The sequence below is a fragment of the Salvelinus sp. IW2-2015 genome, linkage group LG16, assembly GCF_002910315.2.
Source record: "Salvelinus sp. IW2-2015 linkage group LG16, ASM291031v2, whole genome shotgun sequence".
NCBI classification, from domain to species: Eukaryota; Metazoa; Chordata; class Actinopteri; order Salmoniformes; family Salmonidae; genus Salvelinus; species Salvelinus sp. IW2-2015.
Window position 1 is genome coordinate 15,696,202 of NC_036856.1, and position 18,102 is coordinate 15,714,303.

General features: G+C 41.1%; 1 protein-coding gene and 1 non-coding gene across 2 annotated transcripts in view; one reads left to right on the top strand and one right to left on the bottom strand.

Annotated features, from left to right (window-relative positions):
- Positions 1-229: 229 nt before the first annotated feature.
- Positions 230-301, bottom strand: trnaq-uug (transfer RNA glutamine (anticodon UUG)). The gene has a single exon. It is a non-coding gene; the product is annotated as a tRNA-Gln (tRNA).
- A 5,140-nt stretch (positions 302-5,441) lies between these two features.
- Positions 5,442-18,102, top strand: part of LOC111975764 (transducin-like enhancer protein 1) — a 40,628-nt gene continuing 27,967 nt past the window's right edge. Inside the window, 1 exon segment of the mRNA XM_070447551.1 lies at positions 5,442-6,048. Within this exon segment, the coding sequence (XP_070303652.1) occupies positions 6,025-6,048 (24 nt within the window). The 5' untranslated portion in view covers positions 5,442-6,024.

An 18,102-nucleotide genomic window follows, 5' to 3' on the forward strand; every position in this document is an offset into this window, starting at 1 on the left:
TTTGAAAACTTGTGCTGCTGTACTTAATTTGCTTTTATACTTTGGTTCTATACATCACAAATAATACTTTACAGATATAAAACAAGCAATCGAATAATTCAGTGTTTTGTATAGTGTTCCATACACCAAACTGATATCTACTAACTGGACAGTATTATAAACAATGGTTTAGCCTACTAATAATATTCCACGTCAGATGGAAATTCAAGTTTCCATTTTCAATAAAATAAGGTTCTACCGAGATTTGAACTCGGATCGCTGGATTCAAAGTCCAGAGTGCTAACCATTACACCATAGAACCTTGCTGCGCATGTCTATCGAAATGAAGAAATATAAACATGATCGACGACAGTATTTATTAAATTTGAATATGATATAGATGTAAAATTCTATTTCGGATGATTATATTTGCTTATCCCATAGTCAGACCCAGCCAACCAATATTTACCGGTGTCTAGTAGCTGACAAATCATTTAATCACCATTTGAATGCAATTGCAATGCCACAACTGAACAGGAGGCGGCAACCTGTGCTCATCATCAAAAACAGACTTCCTTTCAAAGAAAGCCCATGTGGTGTCCAAGGTGAAAACAGAATGATTTGGGAGCTATGACAAATGGTAATGCAATGAAATGTTATATCTTAAAATGTGTTTTAATCTGCTTGTTACTGTAGCTAGTAGACAAAATAAATATTAAATGTAGCCTATGTGCATAAATAAAGAGATACTGTATGTCAATGGCCATTTCAATTGGTTTGACAAATATAAGCCTAAAACCATCATGTAAGGGAATGGCCATGACCAGGTTTTTCTAGGTGTATGAAAGGAACAGGTCCCACTCTAAGCCTACTACCGTGTGTAATGAATGACAGAGCAGGGGGAAGCTGATGTCATTTGCAAGTCAATGTTATCCTCCTCCTGCAGAGTGTTTTAGAATGCAATATGAATTGCTCATGCCAAGGTACTGTTTCGCACTGGACTGTATTAAGCTACAATGTGAAAAAATACACTGTTATCTTGTTCATACAGAGAACAAAAGAAACTGAGAATATTGCCATCAAAGAGAGCAATACAGTATGCCAGATATTGACAATGACCACTTCAAAGATCTTAATAGGCCTACATGTTCATAGTCATATTACATAAATATTGTGTTGTTAAGCTAAGGGAATCATATTTTTATGGTGACACATGGTTTATTCCAAAGAGAAAATGTGTAGGTTGTTTTTGGTTGAGCAATGTCTTCTGTTTGTGTTCGCATCAACAAAAAACAATGAACAAGTATATAAAAAAAGTCAACATTCTATCACTCTTACATACCATTAGACTTTATATAACTAAGTCATTGATGCAGATGTGGTTTACTGTTTCAATTGGTAGTGTAGTATGGACATACAGTACAGCATCATACTGCATCAGGAATGTGAGGGACTGTTGAGTGGGGATTGCAACATGAAAGGAGAGCAGTGGAATTCCTAAGATCCCAGATACACATGGGTGTTAATGTGCCCGAGTCTGTGTCAGGTGTGTGTGTGTTTTGTGATTTTGTGTGTGTTTTGTGATTTGTGTTAATGAGTGCATGAATGTGTGTCTCTGTATGTGTGTGTCTAGCATGAACATATATGTGTCTGTGTGTATGTGTGTGTGTGTGTGTGTGTGTGTGTGTGTGTGTGTGTGTGTGTGTGTGTGTGTGTGTGTGTGTGTGTGTGTGTGTGTGTGTGTGTGTGTTGTGTGTGTGTGTGTGTGTGTGTGTGTGTGTGTGTGTGTGTGTGTTAGCTACTGATGTGGGTAATTACCCTTCTTTCCCCCCAGAGGTCAGGAGGAGAGAGAGAGGGGGGGATGGAGGGATGGAGTGGGGGGTGGTAGGGAATGGCGGAGGGGGGGAGGTTCCCAGGGGAGGAGAGACCGATTAAATCACTGTGCTGTCTCTGTGCTGACACCAGGCTTTGTCTGCTGGGGAGGCTCACAACAACACTGTGGCCTTTGTCTCTCTGTCACTCACCCCCATGCTGGGCAGGAGCCATCCCCATGCTGCCCTAATATAGGAGAGGGAGGGGTGGCGGGCATTGGGTACCCAGCACCCATTGGTTCAATATGATATCTCATTTTATAATTTTTGTATTTTTGAGATTAATTTGAGAGAGATATACTAAAACAGCCTAGTTCGATGTTGAAAACGTGATATGAGCTTTTACATGTAACCTTTATTTAACTGTGAGCTACAGATGCAGTCAAATATATTGGCACCCTTGCATAATTCACTATTTCTTCTAAAATAAGTTAAAAAATGTTGGTGTTTACACCTGTATTTGTTTTATTTACGACTGCACAGGACAAACAACAATTCAATCAAAACACTTCAAAGTAAAAAATCGCCTGGACTAAATTATAAATCATTTGAAATAATTTGGTTGGAGGCAATGATTCCCGTTTACTGTGTAATTTATCTAAACTGTGGCAAGTTGCATGTGCTACAGGGTAAAATGGCCATTCATCCATTTGAAAATAAAAAACAGCACATTCTGCTCCATTGCAGTCCATTGTAAAGTGCAAGGTGCAAGGTGTGTGTGTGTGTGGTGTGTGTGTGTGTGTGTGTGTGTGTGTGTGTGTGTGTGTGTGTGTGTGTGTGTGTGTGTGTGTGTGTGTGTGTGTGTGTGTGTGTGTGTGTGTGTGTGTGTGTGTGTGTGTGTGTGTGTGTGTGTGTGTGTGTGTGTGTGTGTGTGTGTGTGTGTGTGTGTGTGTGTGTGTGTGTGTGTGTGTGTGTGTGTTTAATATAAAAACAGTGCTGTTGAGTTGATTGTATAGCCTTGTATCTTTTCAACAGGACATTTTCCTAAAAACAAAAGAGCTTCTTCCATAACGATGGTGTGGTGACTGAGGACTGAGGACATGTGAAAGGAGGAGTGTGCTTTAGTGACCAGAGTGCACTGTGACCTGCAGGCCTCAATCAGACCCCAGTCAGTATCATCCCTCACTGGGCTGACCTGCCAATAGCAATAATGTATGTCCTTCACTTATCACATTCTATCATCTATTATTATGCCTCCTCCAGCACACAACGCACACCCATACATCCTGCTGGCTGCCTGCCTACCCTCTGCTGCCTGCCCTACCCGCCCACCTCCTACATGAAACATCTCCAAGCAGAAGCCTGCAATACATTGCATTCCTCACAACTTTTTTTTCTAATAAATGTGATCCTAGACCCTGGGAGGGAGACCAACAAGCTGCATTAAAATTCATGGGGGAAAAAATTGCAATAAAATATCTATCTCCCACCCTCCCTCTCTTTCTCTCCCTTTTTCACTCTCTTTTTTTCTACCAGCCTTGCACACTCTCTTTCATTCAATCTCTAACTCTCCCACTGGCTCGTCTTTCTTAGCATCCCCCCTGCTGTCCTTCATCCCTAATTCTCTCTCTATTTCTCTCTCTCTCTCTCTTTCTCTATTTTCCACCTCTGGCAGGTTGTGATTTCCACTGTCAGAAAATTGCTTTTTCAATATCTGTCTCTCTAATTATGAGGCCTGCTAAAGGGGTCCTGCCACCAGAATACCAATAAATGTCTCTAGGATTTTTCCTCTTTTAAAGAATAGTTTTGAAGGAACAAACAATGCACAGTGAAATCTTATAATGTAATTTCTTAGGCCTATGAAAACTTATCAGTATACAGGCTATAGGTCTCCTGCTGTAGCCATTTACTAAACCCTAAACCTCAACTAAATCTTGTAATAAATCATGTGGAAATTGAGCAAGTTGAGGTGATTAAAACTGCTTGGAGTAACCCTGGATTGTAAACTGTCATGGTCAAAACATGTTGATACAACAGTAGCTAAAATGGGGAGAAGTCTGTCCATAATAAAGCGCTACTCTGCCTTTTTAACAACACTTTCAACAAGGTAGGTCCTACAGGCTCTAGTTTTGTCACACCTGGACTATTGTTCAGTCGTGTGGTCAGGTGCCACAAAGAGCGACCTCGGAAAATGACAATTGGCTCAGAACAGGGCAGCACGGCTGGCCCTTAAATGTACACGGAGTACTAACATTAATAATATGCATGTAAATCTCTTATGGCTCAAAGTGGAGGAGAGATTGACTTCATCACTACTTATTTTTGTAAGAAGTGTTGACATGCTGAATGCACTGAGGTGTCTGTTTTTAAACTACTAGCACACAGCTCGGACACCTATGCATAACCCACAAGACATGCCACCAAAGGTCTCTTCACAATCCCCAAGACAAGAACAGCCTATGGGAGGCACACAGTACTACATAAAGCCATGGCTATGTGGAATTCTATTCCACATCAGGTAACTGATGCAAGTAGAATCATATTTCAAAAACAGATAAAAATACACAGGAACTGTGAAGAGACACACACACAGGCACAGACACACATATACATGATAAGACACGCACTSTACACACACGGGCACATAAATGTTGTATTGTAGATATGTGATAGCAGAGTAGTGGCCTGAGGCAACACACTTAATGTGTTGTGAAAAGTGTTATGAAATGTAATGTCATGTAATATTTTGAATTGTATATAACTGCCTTAATGTTGCTGTACCCCAGGAAGAGTAGCTTCTGCCTTTACATACATTTGTTTGTGAGGTGGAATGCTCTTTACTTATGTTCATTGTTTATTTGAGATGTCCAAAAATGAACATGACCTAGATCTTGAATATAATATTCTCATAGGGGCTGCCAACCTTTTTTTTCAATTCAGCATGAATACAATTATAGATATATTATGCAACATTAAAGATTTGTGCAACGACAGACGATTTGTGGGAGAGGAAATAAGGTATTTGAATACTGTAGGTCTACCCAACAACTCTGCTTTATTCATCACTATCACTTCTAATACTCTAAAGGGTTAAATTGTCCTCTCAGCCGTTTCTGTGTACTTGATTGACGTTTGGAGCACTATGATGGCAGAATCCTCCAATCAACAAACGATCAACGTACCCACGTGGGTATTCTCAATACTCATTGGTTACTTGCATCAGTGTTGATTGTGGATGTGTCGAGCCCCACGTGGAGATTTTATTCAATCGTTGAACAATTCCATTGCACACCCTCTTTCTATTGAACATTTTACAGGTACTGTATATAAAATAATAGCATTGTTAATATAGGTGTCTCAAATTACCCAAAAATACAATACAAAGGGGGGTTCAATTATATGGCTACACGAATTAACAGATTTGAGTAGCACATGTACAAGCATGATGAGAAAATTAACAAGGATGTTTATTTTACTAATATCATTAGACTATTTATACAAAAGCACTGGTCAGAAATGGTTTAGCTCTAAAAAACAGTTTTGGCCTTAAAATGTTAAGGATTAATCTGTCATTAGACTCGGTAGACTTATTTGTTCATAAATAAGGAAAGAAAGGATAGACCTTGGATCCAGTCCTAGGCTGGCTTGATCAACAGGAATATAAATATTCTCCCTTATCATTCTGTCTCAACAAATGTTTCTCTCTCAAGAAAACAACTCATAGCTATGTCCCATTGACGATCAGGCGAGGATCAGAAAAGGAGGGAGTGAGAGGAAAGCAAAGCGAAAGGAGTAGGCTAGTATAGAGCAACCAACGAGACAAAAGAGACTGCATTGAATGTGGTGGTTTCCGTCTCGGAAGCCACATAATATAGCCACATTTTCTCTTTATTCTAGACGGTGAGAATACACCGGGGAGGGGACCATTTACTTGAAGAGAAGGTGAAATTCTACTCTTTCGAAGTGCGTAGTCACGAGGACTCTAAACATCTAGTCGTGGACTGGGTGCATCTTTACTACATCGAGTGTTCTTTTTCTGTGGGTTGGAGATCGACCAGAACAAAGGGAGTCTTGAGCAAGGAGTGAGTGAGCCGAGCCCCATTAGTCATTACCGCCTCTGAAACCAGGCCAAATGCGTCTCTGAAAGCGACAATATACAGTTTTCTCAATTTCTGTCCGAATATTTTTGCCAATAAGAGGAAGAAGATTAAAAAAACATCAATCGGCGCCCAAAATGTTTCCTCAAAATCGACCCCCGGTAAGTAGGCTAATATTAACACGTAACATTCGGTAATTGCTCTCTTCCAGCTATTCTATAAAGCCACAGCGATCCAGAAATTCTCATTAAAACCTTATTTGTCTATTGAAGAGAGTTTATTTGAAAACAGTGAAACAACTTGAGTAAGAATGCATACAGAGGTGCCATAAACTTACTACATGAGGGATTGTTACATTGTGTCTCTTTGTCATTGTATCCATGCTATTTGTATCCGGAATTCCTTTGTGGTCATGTTTGTCAAAAAGTAACACATGCTGCAGTATTGTAAACCCTTAGTCAATCAACGTTTAACATTTGAACGATGGGGGGTGTAAACTGAATCCGACATAGGTCAAATATGGGTCTGTTATTATCCACACTAAGCAGAGGGGATTTATTCTGTCAGAATTTGGCAATTCTCAAAACAAGCATTTTTGTGAACCTCCTTGTGTGCAAATTTTGGTCTCCTGTTCTTGGTATTAACTTTCAAGTGTCAAATTAGACCATTCTACCTCGAGTTATCCCAAAAGCTATACTGTACTGGTCTAGGTTTGTTTGTCCTTTCCACACTCAGCAGTCTATTTGAGGGGTGAGTCAGCTATAGGCAAGGGCTTGGGTTATTGACACTTACTAAATTACCTACCCCAGTAAAGTGTCACTTATTATTTTCAAGAATGAGTTTTTCTCTCTTGCATTCATCTCATTGCTGATGTATTTGCTTTTGATTGTTTGATTTGAACACAAGTATCTGGCAGTCTATAAATGAGGCCTGGACACCCATTATTAGGAACTGCAATCTGAATTGACTTTGAATTGTTAACTAAATATTTGTGCTATAAACTCAGCCCATGTCACATTATGTGTAAAAAATAGTGTTTTGGATGTACCAGTTCTGTGGAATCAATACAACATTTCAACAGGCAGGAGGGCAAAAACACTGTACATGTCATTCATATAAAGTAGCCTATCAAAAAAGCTCCTATTTTAAAACCGAGTAACCCTTGTCCCTCCCTCATGCCATCATATACCCCACCCTGYGGGAGAGTGCTTTCACATTCATGTCCTCCTAGGGATGGAGATTAAGCTGCAAAGTATGACGCCATGGTCAATGGGCAGAGGTTGATGAGGCACCATTGTCCTTAGAACACATGTAGGCTATGGCTAGGACCCAACATTATATGGGGAAGTTCTGACCTTTTCCCTTAACGCCATTTATAATCAATGAAACCTTGTACATTTGATAGTAGTTGAAGTGGGTTCAAATTAATTCTACAAGTAATTTTGATTGGAACTCTTTTCCGCTGCCTCCTGAAAGGAAATTCTACCTCTCCAGATTCTGTTTTCTCTCCATACCATGCCCATAGTACCCTAACAGAACAGATCTACACAGACCTTGTGTTCCCCCAGCCCAGCCAGCTGTGCAGCTGACTTGACTAGAAGGAGAGAACTCAACAGAACGTGGGGCTGTGGTTCCAATCCCTCTCATCCACCAACTCCGTAGTCCACAATACATCCCTCGGGAAGCTAGCTACCAACCACAGCTCAAATGTATGGTTATGCATCCTGGAGGGGGAGAGAAAGCACGGGTTCGGTTTCAGTTCAACCACAACAGACTTGAAACACTGTGAAAGCTTGTCGCTCCAAAGTCATTGGCTTCTATTAAGGCCTGTTTTGGAAGTCCCAGGGAAACTATATAGTCATTTTATGGATGATTGTTTCTCGAGTTCCTTGTTATGTGGAACGCATGGTAGTGGGTGTATTTCGCTACACCCGCAATAACATCTGCTAAATATGTGTATGTGACCAGTACAATGTGATTTGATGACGTGACAGAATATATAGCCTGAAATGTGCATTCGGTCTAGTCGTTTTTTTAAAGTCTCAAAACCGTGTTTTGTCTGAGGGAAGCCATGCATGAAGTTCAATTGATCTTTAGGTAAACACCTGAGATGCAGAAGCCTGAAACCTTCTTCCTCATTTGGTTACATAGCAGTGAGCCATTGATTTGATAACCTTTGCTGTGGTAGGCAGACTGCTTAGTGTAGTCTGACATTGGTGACCAGCTCCACCTTGCAGTTCCTGGAAATCAGCATAATGTGGACTAGTAGTAGAGTTATCAGCACTGCTGTCCTCAATGCTTAGCATCCAGTTCCCTTTAGGTCAAATCACTTAATGAAACACAGCTAGGTCAATGCTCCACTACACAGGTCAGGCTGTAGAGTGTAGATGATCTACCATCACACCTAATGATTAAGAGACCTGTCACTCAGTCACAGGAGAGGAAATCTGGCCTCCTGAGGGTTTGAAATCTGAAAAACCCATCATCACCTCCACCAGCTTCGAAGCTCCCTAATAGTGCTTCGGGGCATTTCCATGTAAAAGGACCCATGAGCACCAGGGCATTTCCATGTAAAAGGACCCATGAGCACCAACTTGTGAAGTTCATAGGAGCACATACAGTTGATGTCAAATGAAAGCTGAGTATATTGTTGGGAAAGTATATATATACCCTTTTCAACCATTTTCCATCCCKAAAAATGTTATGAGCATTGCTTTGATTTCTGCTCAAATAGATGGAAAAGGGGTCTTAGAAAAAACACATGGGGCCGACGAGAAAAAGTGTTAGAAATACATTAAAACACAATGTTGTAGTGAAGACCACTAACAACTAATATCAACAATTTTATATTTAGTTTTGCACAAATTATTTGACTTCTGTAAGTTAAGAAATATTGCCTGGTGTAAAGTCATTCTGTTACCAAAAAACGTGGGTATTTATTTTACCAAAAGGTAACATGTAGTATGTAAAGAAAGAAAATAAGTGAGCCTCCATCCCCAACCTTCCTCCCCATTCCCCCAACCCCATCCATCCAACATGTCTCCATCCATTCCCCCAACCCCATCCATCCAACATGTCTCCATCCATTCCCCCAACCCCATCCAATCCAACATGTCTCCATCCATTCCCCCAACCCCATCCATCCAACCATGTCTCCATCCATTCCCCCAACCCCATCATCCAACATGTTCTCCATCCATGTCCCCCAACCCCATTCCACCAACATGTCTCCATCCATTCCCCAACCCCATCCATCCAACATGTCTCCATCCATTCCCCCCAACCCCATCCATCCAACACTGTCTCCATCCATCCCCAACCCCATCCATCCAACATGTTTCCATCCATTCCCCAACCCCATCCATCCACATGCTTCCATCCATTCCCCCAACCCCATCCATCCAACATGTCTCCATCCATTCCCCAACCCATCCATCCAACATGTCTCCATACCTTCCCCCAACCCCATCATCCAACATGTCTCCATCCATTCCCCCAACCCATCCATCCAACATGTCTCCATCCATTCCCCAACCCCATCCATCCAACATGTCTCCATCCATTCCCCACCCCATCCATCCAACATGTCTCCATCCATTCCCCCAACCCCATCCATCCAACATGTCTCCATCCATTCCCCCAACCCCATCCATCCAACATGTCTCCATCCATTCCCCAACCCCATCCATCCAACATGTCTCCATCCATTCCCCCAACCCCATCCAATCCAACCATGTCTCCATCATTCCCCCAACCCCATCCATCCAACATGTCTTCCATCCATTCCCCAACCCCATCCATCCAACATGTCTCCATCCATTCCCCCAACCCCATCCATCCAACATGTCTCCATCCATTCCCCCAACCCCACCATCCAACATCTCCATCCATTCCCCCAACCCCATCCATTCCAACATGTTCTCCATCCATTCCCCCAACCCCATCCATCCAACATGTCTCCATCCATTCCCCCAACCCCATCCATCCAACATGTTCTCCTCCATTCCCCAACCCCATCCATCCAACATGTCTCCATCCATTCCCCCAACCCCATCCATCCAACATGTCTCCATCCATTCCCCCAACCCCATCCATCCAACCAGGAAAACCATGTTTTTCACCCCTTCTTACCCTCCCTAGCAACTAGGGTTGCTTGTCTGCCACACCTGCCCCTGTACTGTACTGAACTTTACTCTATTGTACTGAACTCTACTCTACTGTGCTTTACTGGGCTGTACTGTGAGTCCAGGCTTGTGAAACAAGTCTATGATCTGTAAAGATTTGGTCTTGTTGGAGCTCATTAAAATAATAACCAGTGTCAAATAATACCCAAACATGCAAAGGAGGATATTACATATTTCTACCTTTTGTGTACCTATTCAGGATGCATCACCATGACATTCAGAATGATGCATTTCTGTGTAGTACACATCATGGACCAATGATGTCATTCTGTTACCGTCATTCTGTTACCATCATTCTGTTACCAGGTGTTAGTTAATTTCACTTACTGTAGTTCAATAACCAAAATAGTTTTTTTTTTAACTCAGTGTCACATCGTAGCTGACAAATTTGAATGAGTTTCAGGAAAACTTGATCACATAAAACTAATGGAGATTTTACCAACATTCTTTTACCAAACGTAACATCGACACTGTTCTTTGAGTAAATGTGTTTTTATTAAAGGCTCATTGCAGCCATTTGTGATAACAATATCAAATCATTTCTGGGTAACAAATAAGTACCTATCTGGTAATAGTTTTGATACAAATGGTCAAAAATAAACAATAGCTATTTTTTTGCACTTTAAAAAAAAAAAATTTACCAAGAATTTTGCTAGGACTGTCTGGGAGTGGTCTGAGTGGGGAGGGGAAAACTAGCTGTTATTGCCAGATAGGTTTGGAACTCTTTGTTATTGGTCAATTGACCATTTATAAACTGGGTCGTTCGAGCCCTGAATGCTGATTAGCTGACAGCTGTGGTATATCAGACCGTATACCACAGTATGACAAAACCATTTATTTTTACTGCTCTAATTATGTTGGTAACCAGTTTATAATAGCAATAAGGCACCTGGGGGGATGTGATATATGGCCAATATACCACGGCTAAGGGCTGTGTCCAGGCACCCCGCGTTGCGTCGTGCTTAAAAACAGCCCTTAGCCATGGTATATTGGCCATATGCCACATCTCCTTGGGTCTTATTGCTTAAATGTACCACCTGGTGATGTCACCAGGCAAGCCGAAACTCCCGCCCATACAAACCTGCTGTGTAGATTCTATTTCCAAACAGCAACTATCAGAAAATAAAATCACACTTTACAGTGTTGGTTTCATCAGCTGTTGTAAAATATTTAACAAAACACAGGAAAACAGAGTTTTGACTGCACTGGGCCTTTTGTTTGGAAAATTTATTTGGAAATATTTAAAAGTAGTWGTATGGTTTGTTTAACTTTGCAATCTATGGTTTTACAAGTGAAATATTGAAGTCATTCTGTTATCGTGGAATTGCACTTCATAATCAGTCTTTATGTACATGTATCCCCCCCTCATCCTCTGAGGTCCAGTAAATATGCCAGCAGGCTCCTGGAGTTCTGTTGGCCCAGTCAGCAGATCCTCCTGCTCTCCCATCAGGCACTGATTGATCTAGGACTCCCACTGGGCTGATTCTGGAAGGATCCGCTTTAGCAGGGCTGGGGAGGGAAGGGAAGGGCTGAGAGGAAAGGGCTGTGGAAAGCAGGGATGCAGGCAGAAGGACAGAGGGAGGGATGCCTTGCCCCCACAGACCCAGCATGAGTGCGGCACTTCCTGTAACCCAGCTTGCTTTAGCTCTTTATTTCCAGTGTTGTCCTTGAGAGGAGCTCAGCTATCGATTAGACGGCCGCCTGCCTGCCAGTCACAGCCAACGATTATCCTGCACGAGAGAGAGAGAGCAATGGAAAGGTTTCTGGGCTAGGTTTACACCAGTTCTGGAAGTGTGGAGTTTAAGTCTGGGCCATGGAAGGAACAAACAGGCTGTGGGTGGGCTACCTAATGAAGGAAGGCACCTACAGCAATTTACACAGCTGACAACCAAACTGTTCTGCAGCGCTAATGAACTATGACAGCAGGGAAATTTGAATAACGAGATTTCAGGAGGCGAGAGGGGGGGGGGGAGAGAAGAAGAAAGATGTGTGGCGCTAATGAAACGGGTGCCTAGCAGCCCTCTCCTAACTGAGAGAAGAAGTGATAGAGATTACTGGGGCATTTCTCTCACTTACTCACTCACGTCCACAGCAGAGCAGAGATGCTGGAGGTTGGGGTCAATTGTGAGTGTGCACGCTTATGTGTCACTGCCAGTGAGGTGCTTTAAAATGCAAATAACTGGTTTGTTGTTGACAATCATATTTGAATAATTRGATATGAGGCTTGAACTTGAAACGCTTTCTGCGAGGACAATAAATTGCCATGTTTCACGGTTGTTATGTTTAGTCCCTAGGGGATGCTTGAGTGGTGGGGGGTGGGTGGCGGAGGGAGGTGGGAGGTGGAGGGGGGTGGGGGGTGCCGGGCGGTGGGGGGCTGCTTCCCTGCTATGCTTCTCAGCTGGGGGACTGGGTTAGGTTAGGTCTTTCATGCCTTCCTTCCCACTACTGTGTCTCCAGAGACAGACAGACAGGCAGGCAGTGGCCCAGCAGAATGGGAGCATGGTGGGTGTTTACTCGTAATGATCTGCTCTGTGGGAAAGCACAGTGTAATTAGCAGGCTGGTTCATTGGCTAGACTGGTTTACAGTTCCTCTGCTGTAGGAGAGTGGGTMGAAGACTGCTGTGCTTAATATAGGACAGACAGGAAGGCTTGCTTCTTTACTTCAGTCACCGTATGTGGAAACATAAGGTAGAATACTTATAATATAGTCAAGCTACTACCTGGCTACCTATGAGGCCAAGGTAATACTCCTAATTAATTACCCAAAATGGTCATTCTTTCAGCCACATTGTGTGTTTATTACCACATTTACATCCACAGTTTTTATGCACGTAAAGTCATACCGTATCACGCCGGCTGTGATGGAAACAGGAAGTTTCAGTACAATTTTTACAAATGCCGACCGACAATTTGTTAGTTCGAAATGGTGGGATCTTTTTGTGTCGAACGAATTATGCGCTGGAAATGCCTTATAAATAAATATTGACATAATAACAGTGGTGGAAAAAGTACCCAATTGTCATACTTGAGTAAAAGTAAAGATACCTTAATTGAAAATCACTCAGTAAAATACTACTTGAGTAAAAGTCTAAAAGTATTTTGTTTTAAATATACGTAAGTATCAAAAGTAAATGTAATTGCTAAAATATACTTAAGTATCAAAAGTAAAAGTACAAATTTCAAATTCCTTATATTAAGCAATCCAGACGGCACCATCATTATAATTTTTTTTTTACTGATAGCCAGGGGCAAATCCAAACTAAGCATGTGTGTTTAATGAGTCCGCCAGATCAAAGGCTGTAGGGATGACCAGTGTGGTTCTCTTGATAAGTGTGTAAATTGGACCATTTTCCTATCTTGCTAAGCATTCAAAATGTAACGAGTACTTTTGYGTGTCAGGGAAAACTGTATGGAGTAAAAAACACTACATTCCTAAAGAAAATAATGTATATCTGATTTTAAGTACCTTGGCATCATACTTGATTCCAACCTCCTTTTAAAAAGCAGATGAAAAYGGTAACTCAAATAACCAAATTCAACCTAGCTAATTTCCAATTATTAACAAAATTGTTTGACTACAGAGGTAGCAAAACTGTACTTCAAATCTATGATACTCCCCCACTTAACATACTGCTTGACTAGTTCGGCCCAAGTTTGCTGTACAACTTAAAACCCATTCAGTCTGTGTACAAACAGGCTCTCAAAGTGCTTGATAGGAAGCCCAATAGCCATCATCACTGTTACATCCTCAGAAAGATCTTGAATACACTGACGCATGTCTTGTATTCAAGATCCTAAATGGCCTAGCTCCCCTCCACTTAGTACTTTTGTTAAACTGAAAACCCATGGCAGCAGTTCCACAAGGTCTGCCATGAGAGGTGACTGACTAAAGGTGCTTTTCCTTAAGGGAACTATAGAATCTGCTCTCTCTGTGAGAGCTTCCCATGTCTGGAACGCACTGCCATCACACACACACAACTGCATCACCTATCACACCTTAACAAAAAACACAAAGACATGGCTAAAGGCCAATCAGACTTGTGAACATAATCCTTAGCTGTGTATTGCCGCTTTCCACGTCTGTTGTCTGTAGCTTGTGAGGTGTGGAAACACTTTGTTGCTTTTATGTATTTTGTTTTGTTGCTTTTTGTGCTATTGCTCTATCTACATGCTGCTTGTCCTATGTTGTTCTGTCTGCATGCTATGTATTGCTTGTTCTATGTTGCTCTGCATGTGCTCACTGCTCATTGGGACTGAGGTTGAAAATTAGCCAGCTGGCTAAAACTGGCACTTTTACTGAAGCGTTGATTAATGTGCACTGTCCCTGTAAAAAATAAACTAAAATCAACTCAAGTAAAAGTTTTCAAAAATATATAAATACCCCCCCAAAAACGACTTAAGTAGTACTTTAAAGTATTTTTACTTAAGTACTTTACAACACTGCATAATAACCATTATATCAAAGAAGAACTTGGAGTCATGCGACGACGTGTGTGGTCCTCCCATTACGACTCGGGAAACCATGCAGTTTATTTGGCTACATATGAAATAAGTTCTGAACTTCACAAGGTGGTGAAAGTGCAAAGTGATGCGCTTGATGCTCCTTTCCAATAAATATTGAGGGTTTTATTCTGATGACATGATGGTCGATGCTTGGCTGGCGTTTGAAAAATTTAAATAATCTTGCTCTTTTGTCCAAAATAATCTCATCATGTAGGCTATACCTGCACTGTATCTGTGAGCTGTTGGCTAGAGCGCACGTGCCAAAAACAGAGTGGGCATATTCGCAATATAACTTACATTTTTTTTGTGACAAACCCATCTGTAGAGTTAAATGCAATTTGACTTTATTCGGAACATGCTAATTTAACCGTAAAAGTAATTGTTTTATGGGCACTACCTCATCACGCACAGACTTCTATGCACAACAAGTCAATTTGATGAAAATACATCTCTGGTGGGATAATGTGCATATTTTATTTGTGCGGAATTAAGAATATTCGCATAAATCTTTCGCCAGTTGGTTGGAAACCTGTCTTATGTCAGACAGAAATCATGTGATATTTAGGAAAATAATGAGCGATCTGGCCTTTAAATTAGGGATGCACGATATATCGGTGAACATATCGGTATCGGGAGATATTAGCTAAAAATGGCAACATCGGTATCAGCACGATGTCTAGTTTAATGCCGATGTGCAAAATCGATGTCAAAGCTGACGTGCATACCTAAATAACGTAATGACACCACGTAAAATGTTGCGCTATACGTGCAACACAACATTCCTAAACTAACCCACAATGTCTGCTGTGTGGATCGAGCAGTRAACAAGTCAAGCAGTCATTTGAAAGAGTAACAAAATTTCAGCGAGACAACTCAAAGGTGAAATCCATTAAAGCCAAGATAATGAAATTCATTACCCTTGACAATCAACCGTTCTCTGTCGTGGGGGATGTTGGCTTTCGCCGAATGGTCGAGCACCAGTACACACTAGGAAGTGCTCTATTTTTCAGATGTTGCACTACCGGAGATACACAGTAATAGCGTCACTGCTATTAGCTTCATGACATGCATACTATGGAACGCCATTTGGGTCTTTGCGTGTCAAAGATACAATAGCACTGTCCAAGCTGTACAAAAAAGTCTGCAAACACCGGCCACAAACGATGTATTTACAATACTGCGTTGGTAATAAGGCATCATTTGTTCGACCGCAACTTCTGGGGTAGCTAGCTTTAGCTTGGTACCTAGCTAGCACCAATACTACCAGCTTGAAAACAATGACCAGTAAAAACTGCAGTCATTTTCATTATTCTTAGCAATGATTTGGGAATCCTTGTGAGTAAGTATTAGCTAGGTAGCCACTTGTTGTTCGTCTATTGAAATTGAACTTCAGTTCATGAAAATAAATAGCTAGCCAGCTACTTAACCCTGTTGCCCTAAGCTAACGTTATAAGTGGCCAGCTACCTTCATCTGGCTAGTGATGCTCGACAGGACATGGTTATGTGTTGTGATGCTAGCCACAATAAGGATTAGGGACAATAGTGAAATTTGCGGTTTGCCTTCAAAATAAAAGTGTAATTGACAGTGATGCAAATGAAAACAAATAGTAGAATTATGCCATACTTTTGTTTTGAAGGCTAACTGCAAAGTCCACTATTGTGGCTAATCGTTATTGTGGCTAGCTTCACATAGATGGGTCTGACCATTAATCAAATAAGAACTGTCTTATAAATTTGGGTTATTTTAGGTGATGACACCTAGCTATATAGTTAGCTAGCTAACTATATAGCTACTGAACCATTGTCGTTTTGCTATGTTTTTGAGGAAGAACATTGTTTGCATCCATGAGCTAGCTAGCTTTTTTTATGACCAGCATTGTAGGTGCGCGAGACAACTTTACCAGCATCATAACATACGTATCGTCGAATCGTTGTGACACATGAAATACGAGTGATGGAGTAATCAATGTGTAATAACTACGCAAAAAATTAATGAACGTGTTAAATTATTATGTGATTTGCAATCAGGTCCTGATTGGTCAACAAGATTATTTGACACGTCAAATAGTGTTAAATAGTTTTTTTTTTGACACGCAAATACTCAAATGGCGTTCCATAGAAATCCTGGTTGAGAATGAAACGACTGAAAAAATGAACAATGAAAAAGCACAGCAAGTAAGTGAAAGAAATAGGTTTTGATGATGTTTTACTGGTAATGGGGACATACGTAAATGCCAGCAAAATAAAGTTTTGGTCAGTGTGATGTGTGTGTGTAACCTTTTATTTAACTAGACAAGTCAGTTAAGAACAAATTCTTATTTACAATGACGGCCTACCCTTGCCAAACCTGGACGACGCTGGGCCAATTGTGCGCTGCCCAATGGGACTCCCAATCACGGCCGGATGTGATACAGCCTTGATTCGAACCAGTGACTGTAGTGACGCCTCTTGCACTGAGATGCAGTGTCTTAGACCGCTGCGTCCGTGTGTGTGTTAACTATTTAACTTTACCAGAATGCTTAAAAGGCCGCTAAAATTCTGTTCTAAAATTTGGAGTCATTGCAAATCAATTTGTGCCACTTGTGTTGCCTACCTGAATGGATTTAATAAATAGCCTGTAACCTCAGTTTGTTGTTGTTGTAGCCTTGTTATTGCACAATTATTAATGGGTATGTTTAGTTAATGAAACTGGAAGTTATCGATTTGTGATCATGGTGACAGTTCTATCATATTGCAGATCAGCTGTTAGAATGCATTAGGTTGACAGTAACAGTCAGTCAGATTAGGCTACAGGTAAAAAATAACTACTGGCTGTTGTTGACAAGCATAGGCCAATTCAGTTCATATCCATATTATTCATATTTGATTCAGTGATTGAAATTACGACCCCATCCTCGGTAGCCTATTCCAGCAGGCTATTGGGCAACAGAAGCACTGCTTACCGTGAAAACCGCATCGCTATTCATGTTGAATGTCAATTAGAACTAAGCAAGCTGCTGAATCGTTCATCTTACATCTTGCCTAGGCTACTGTGTGTAGGTTATCTGAAATGATATGTAGGCCTAAGGGGCTATAGTCTACCTGCATCTAGCTTACCAAACCATGGCAAAGTTGAATTACAATCATAAACCCAGTGTTTAGTCAGTAGGCCTAGCCTATGCCTATTGAAATGGCATGTCAATCTCCCAAACAGGCCATTTATAACAGGTTCTAGTCATAACTTTGGAACATAATAAAAGCACAGTTGCCAGAAAATAGTCTAACATTTTTTTTTAAAGTTTAACAAGGGCAAATTATTTTATTTTGTGACAATCAAATTTGTTTATTAGTCACATTTAGCTCACAATAATAATAGATTTGATGGAAAACTGAATTTCGCATCTTAGGTCGTTAAAGTTAAATCGAGGTTCCTTCTTAATTCGGTCGATAATGTTACAGAAAAAGGGTTTATTGGTTAATTGTGGCAACTCCTCTCTTGCTGCAATTTTTTTGTTGTTGGGGGGGCTAGTTTTCAGGCCTTGTGGGCGA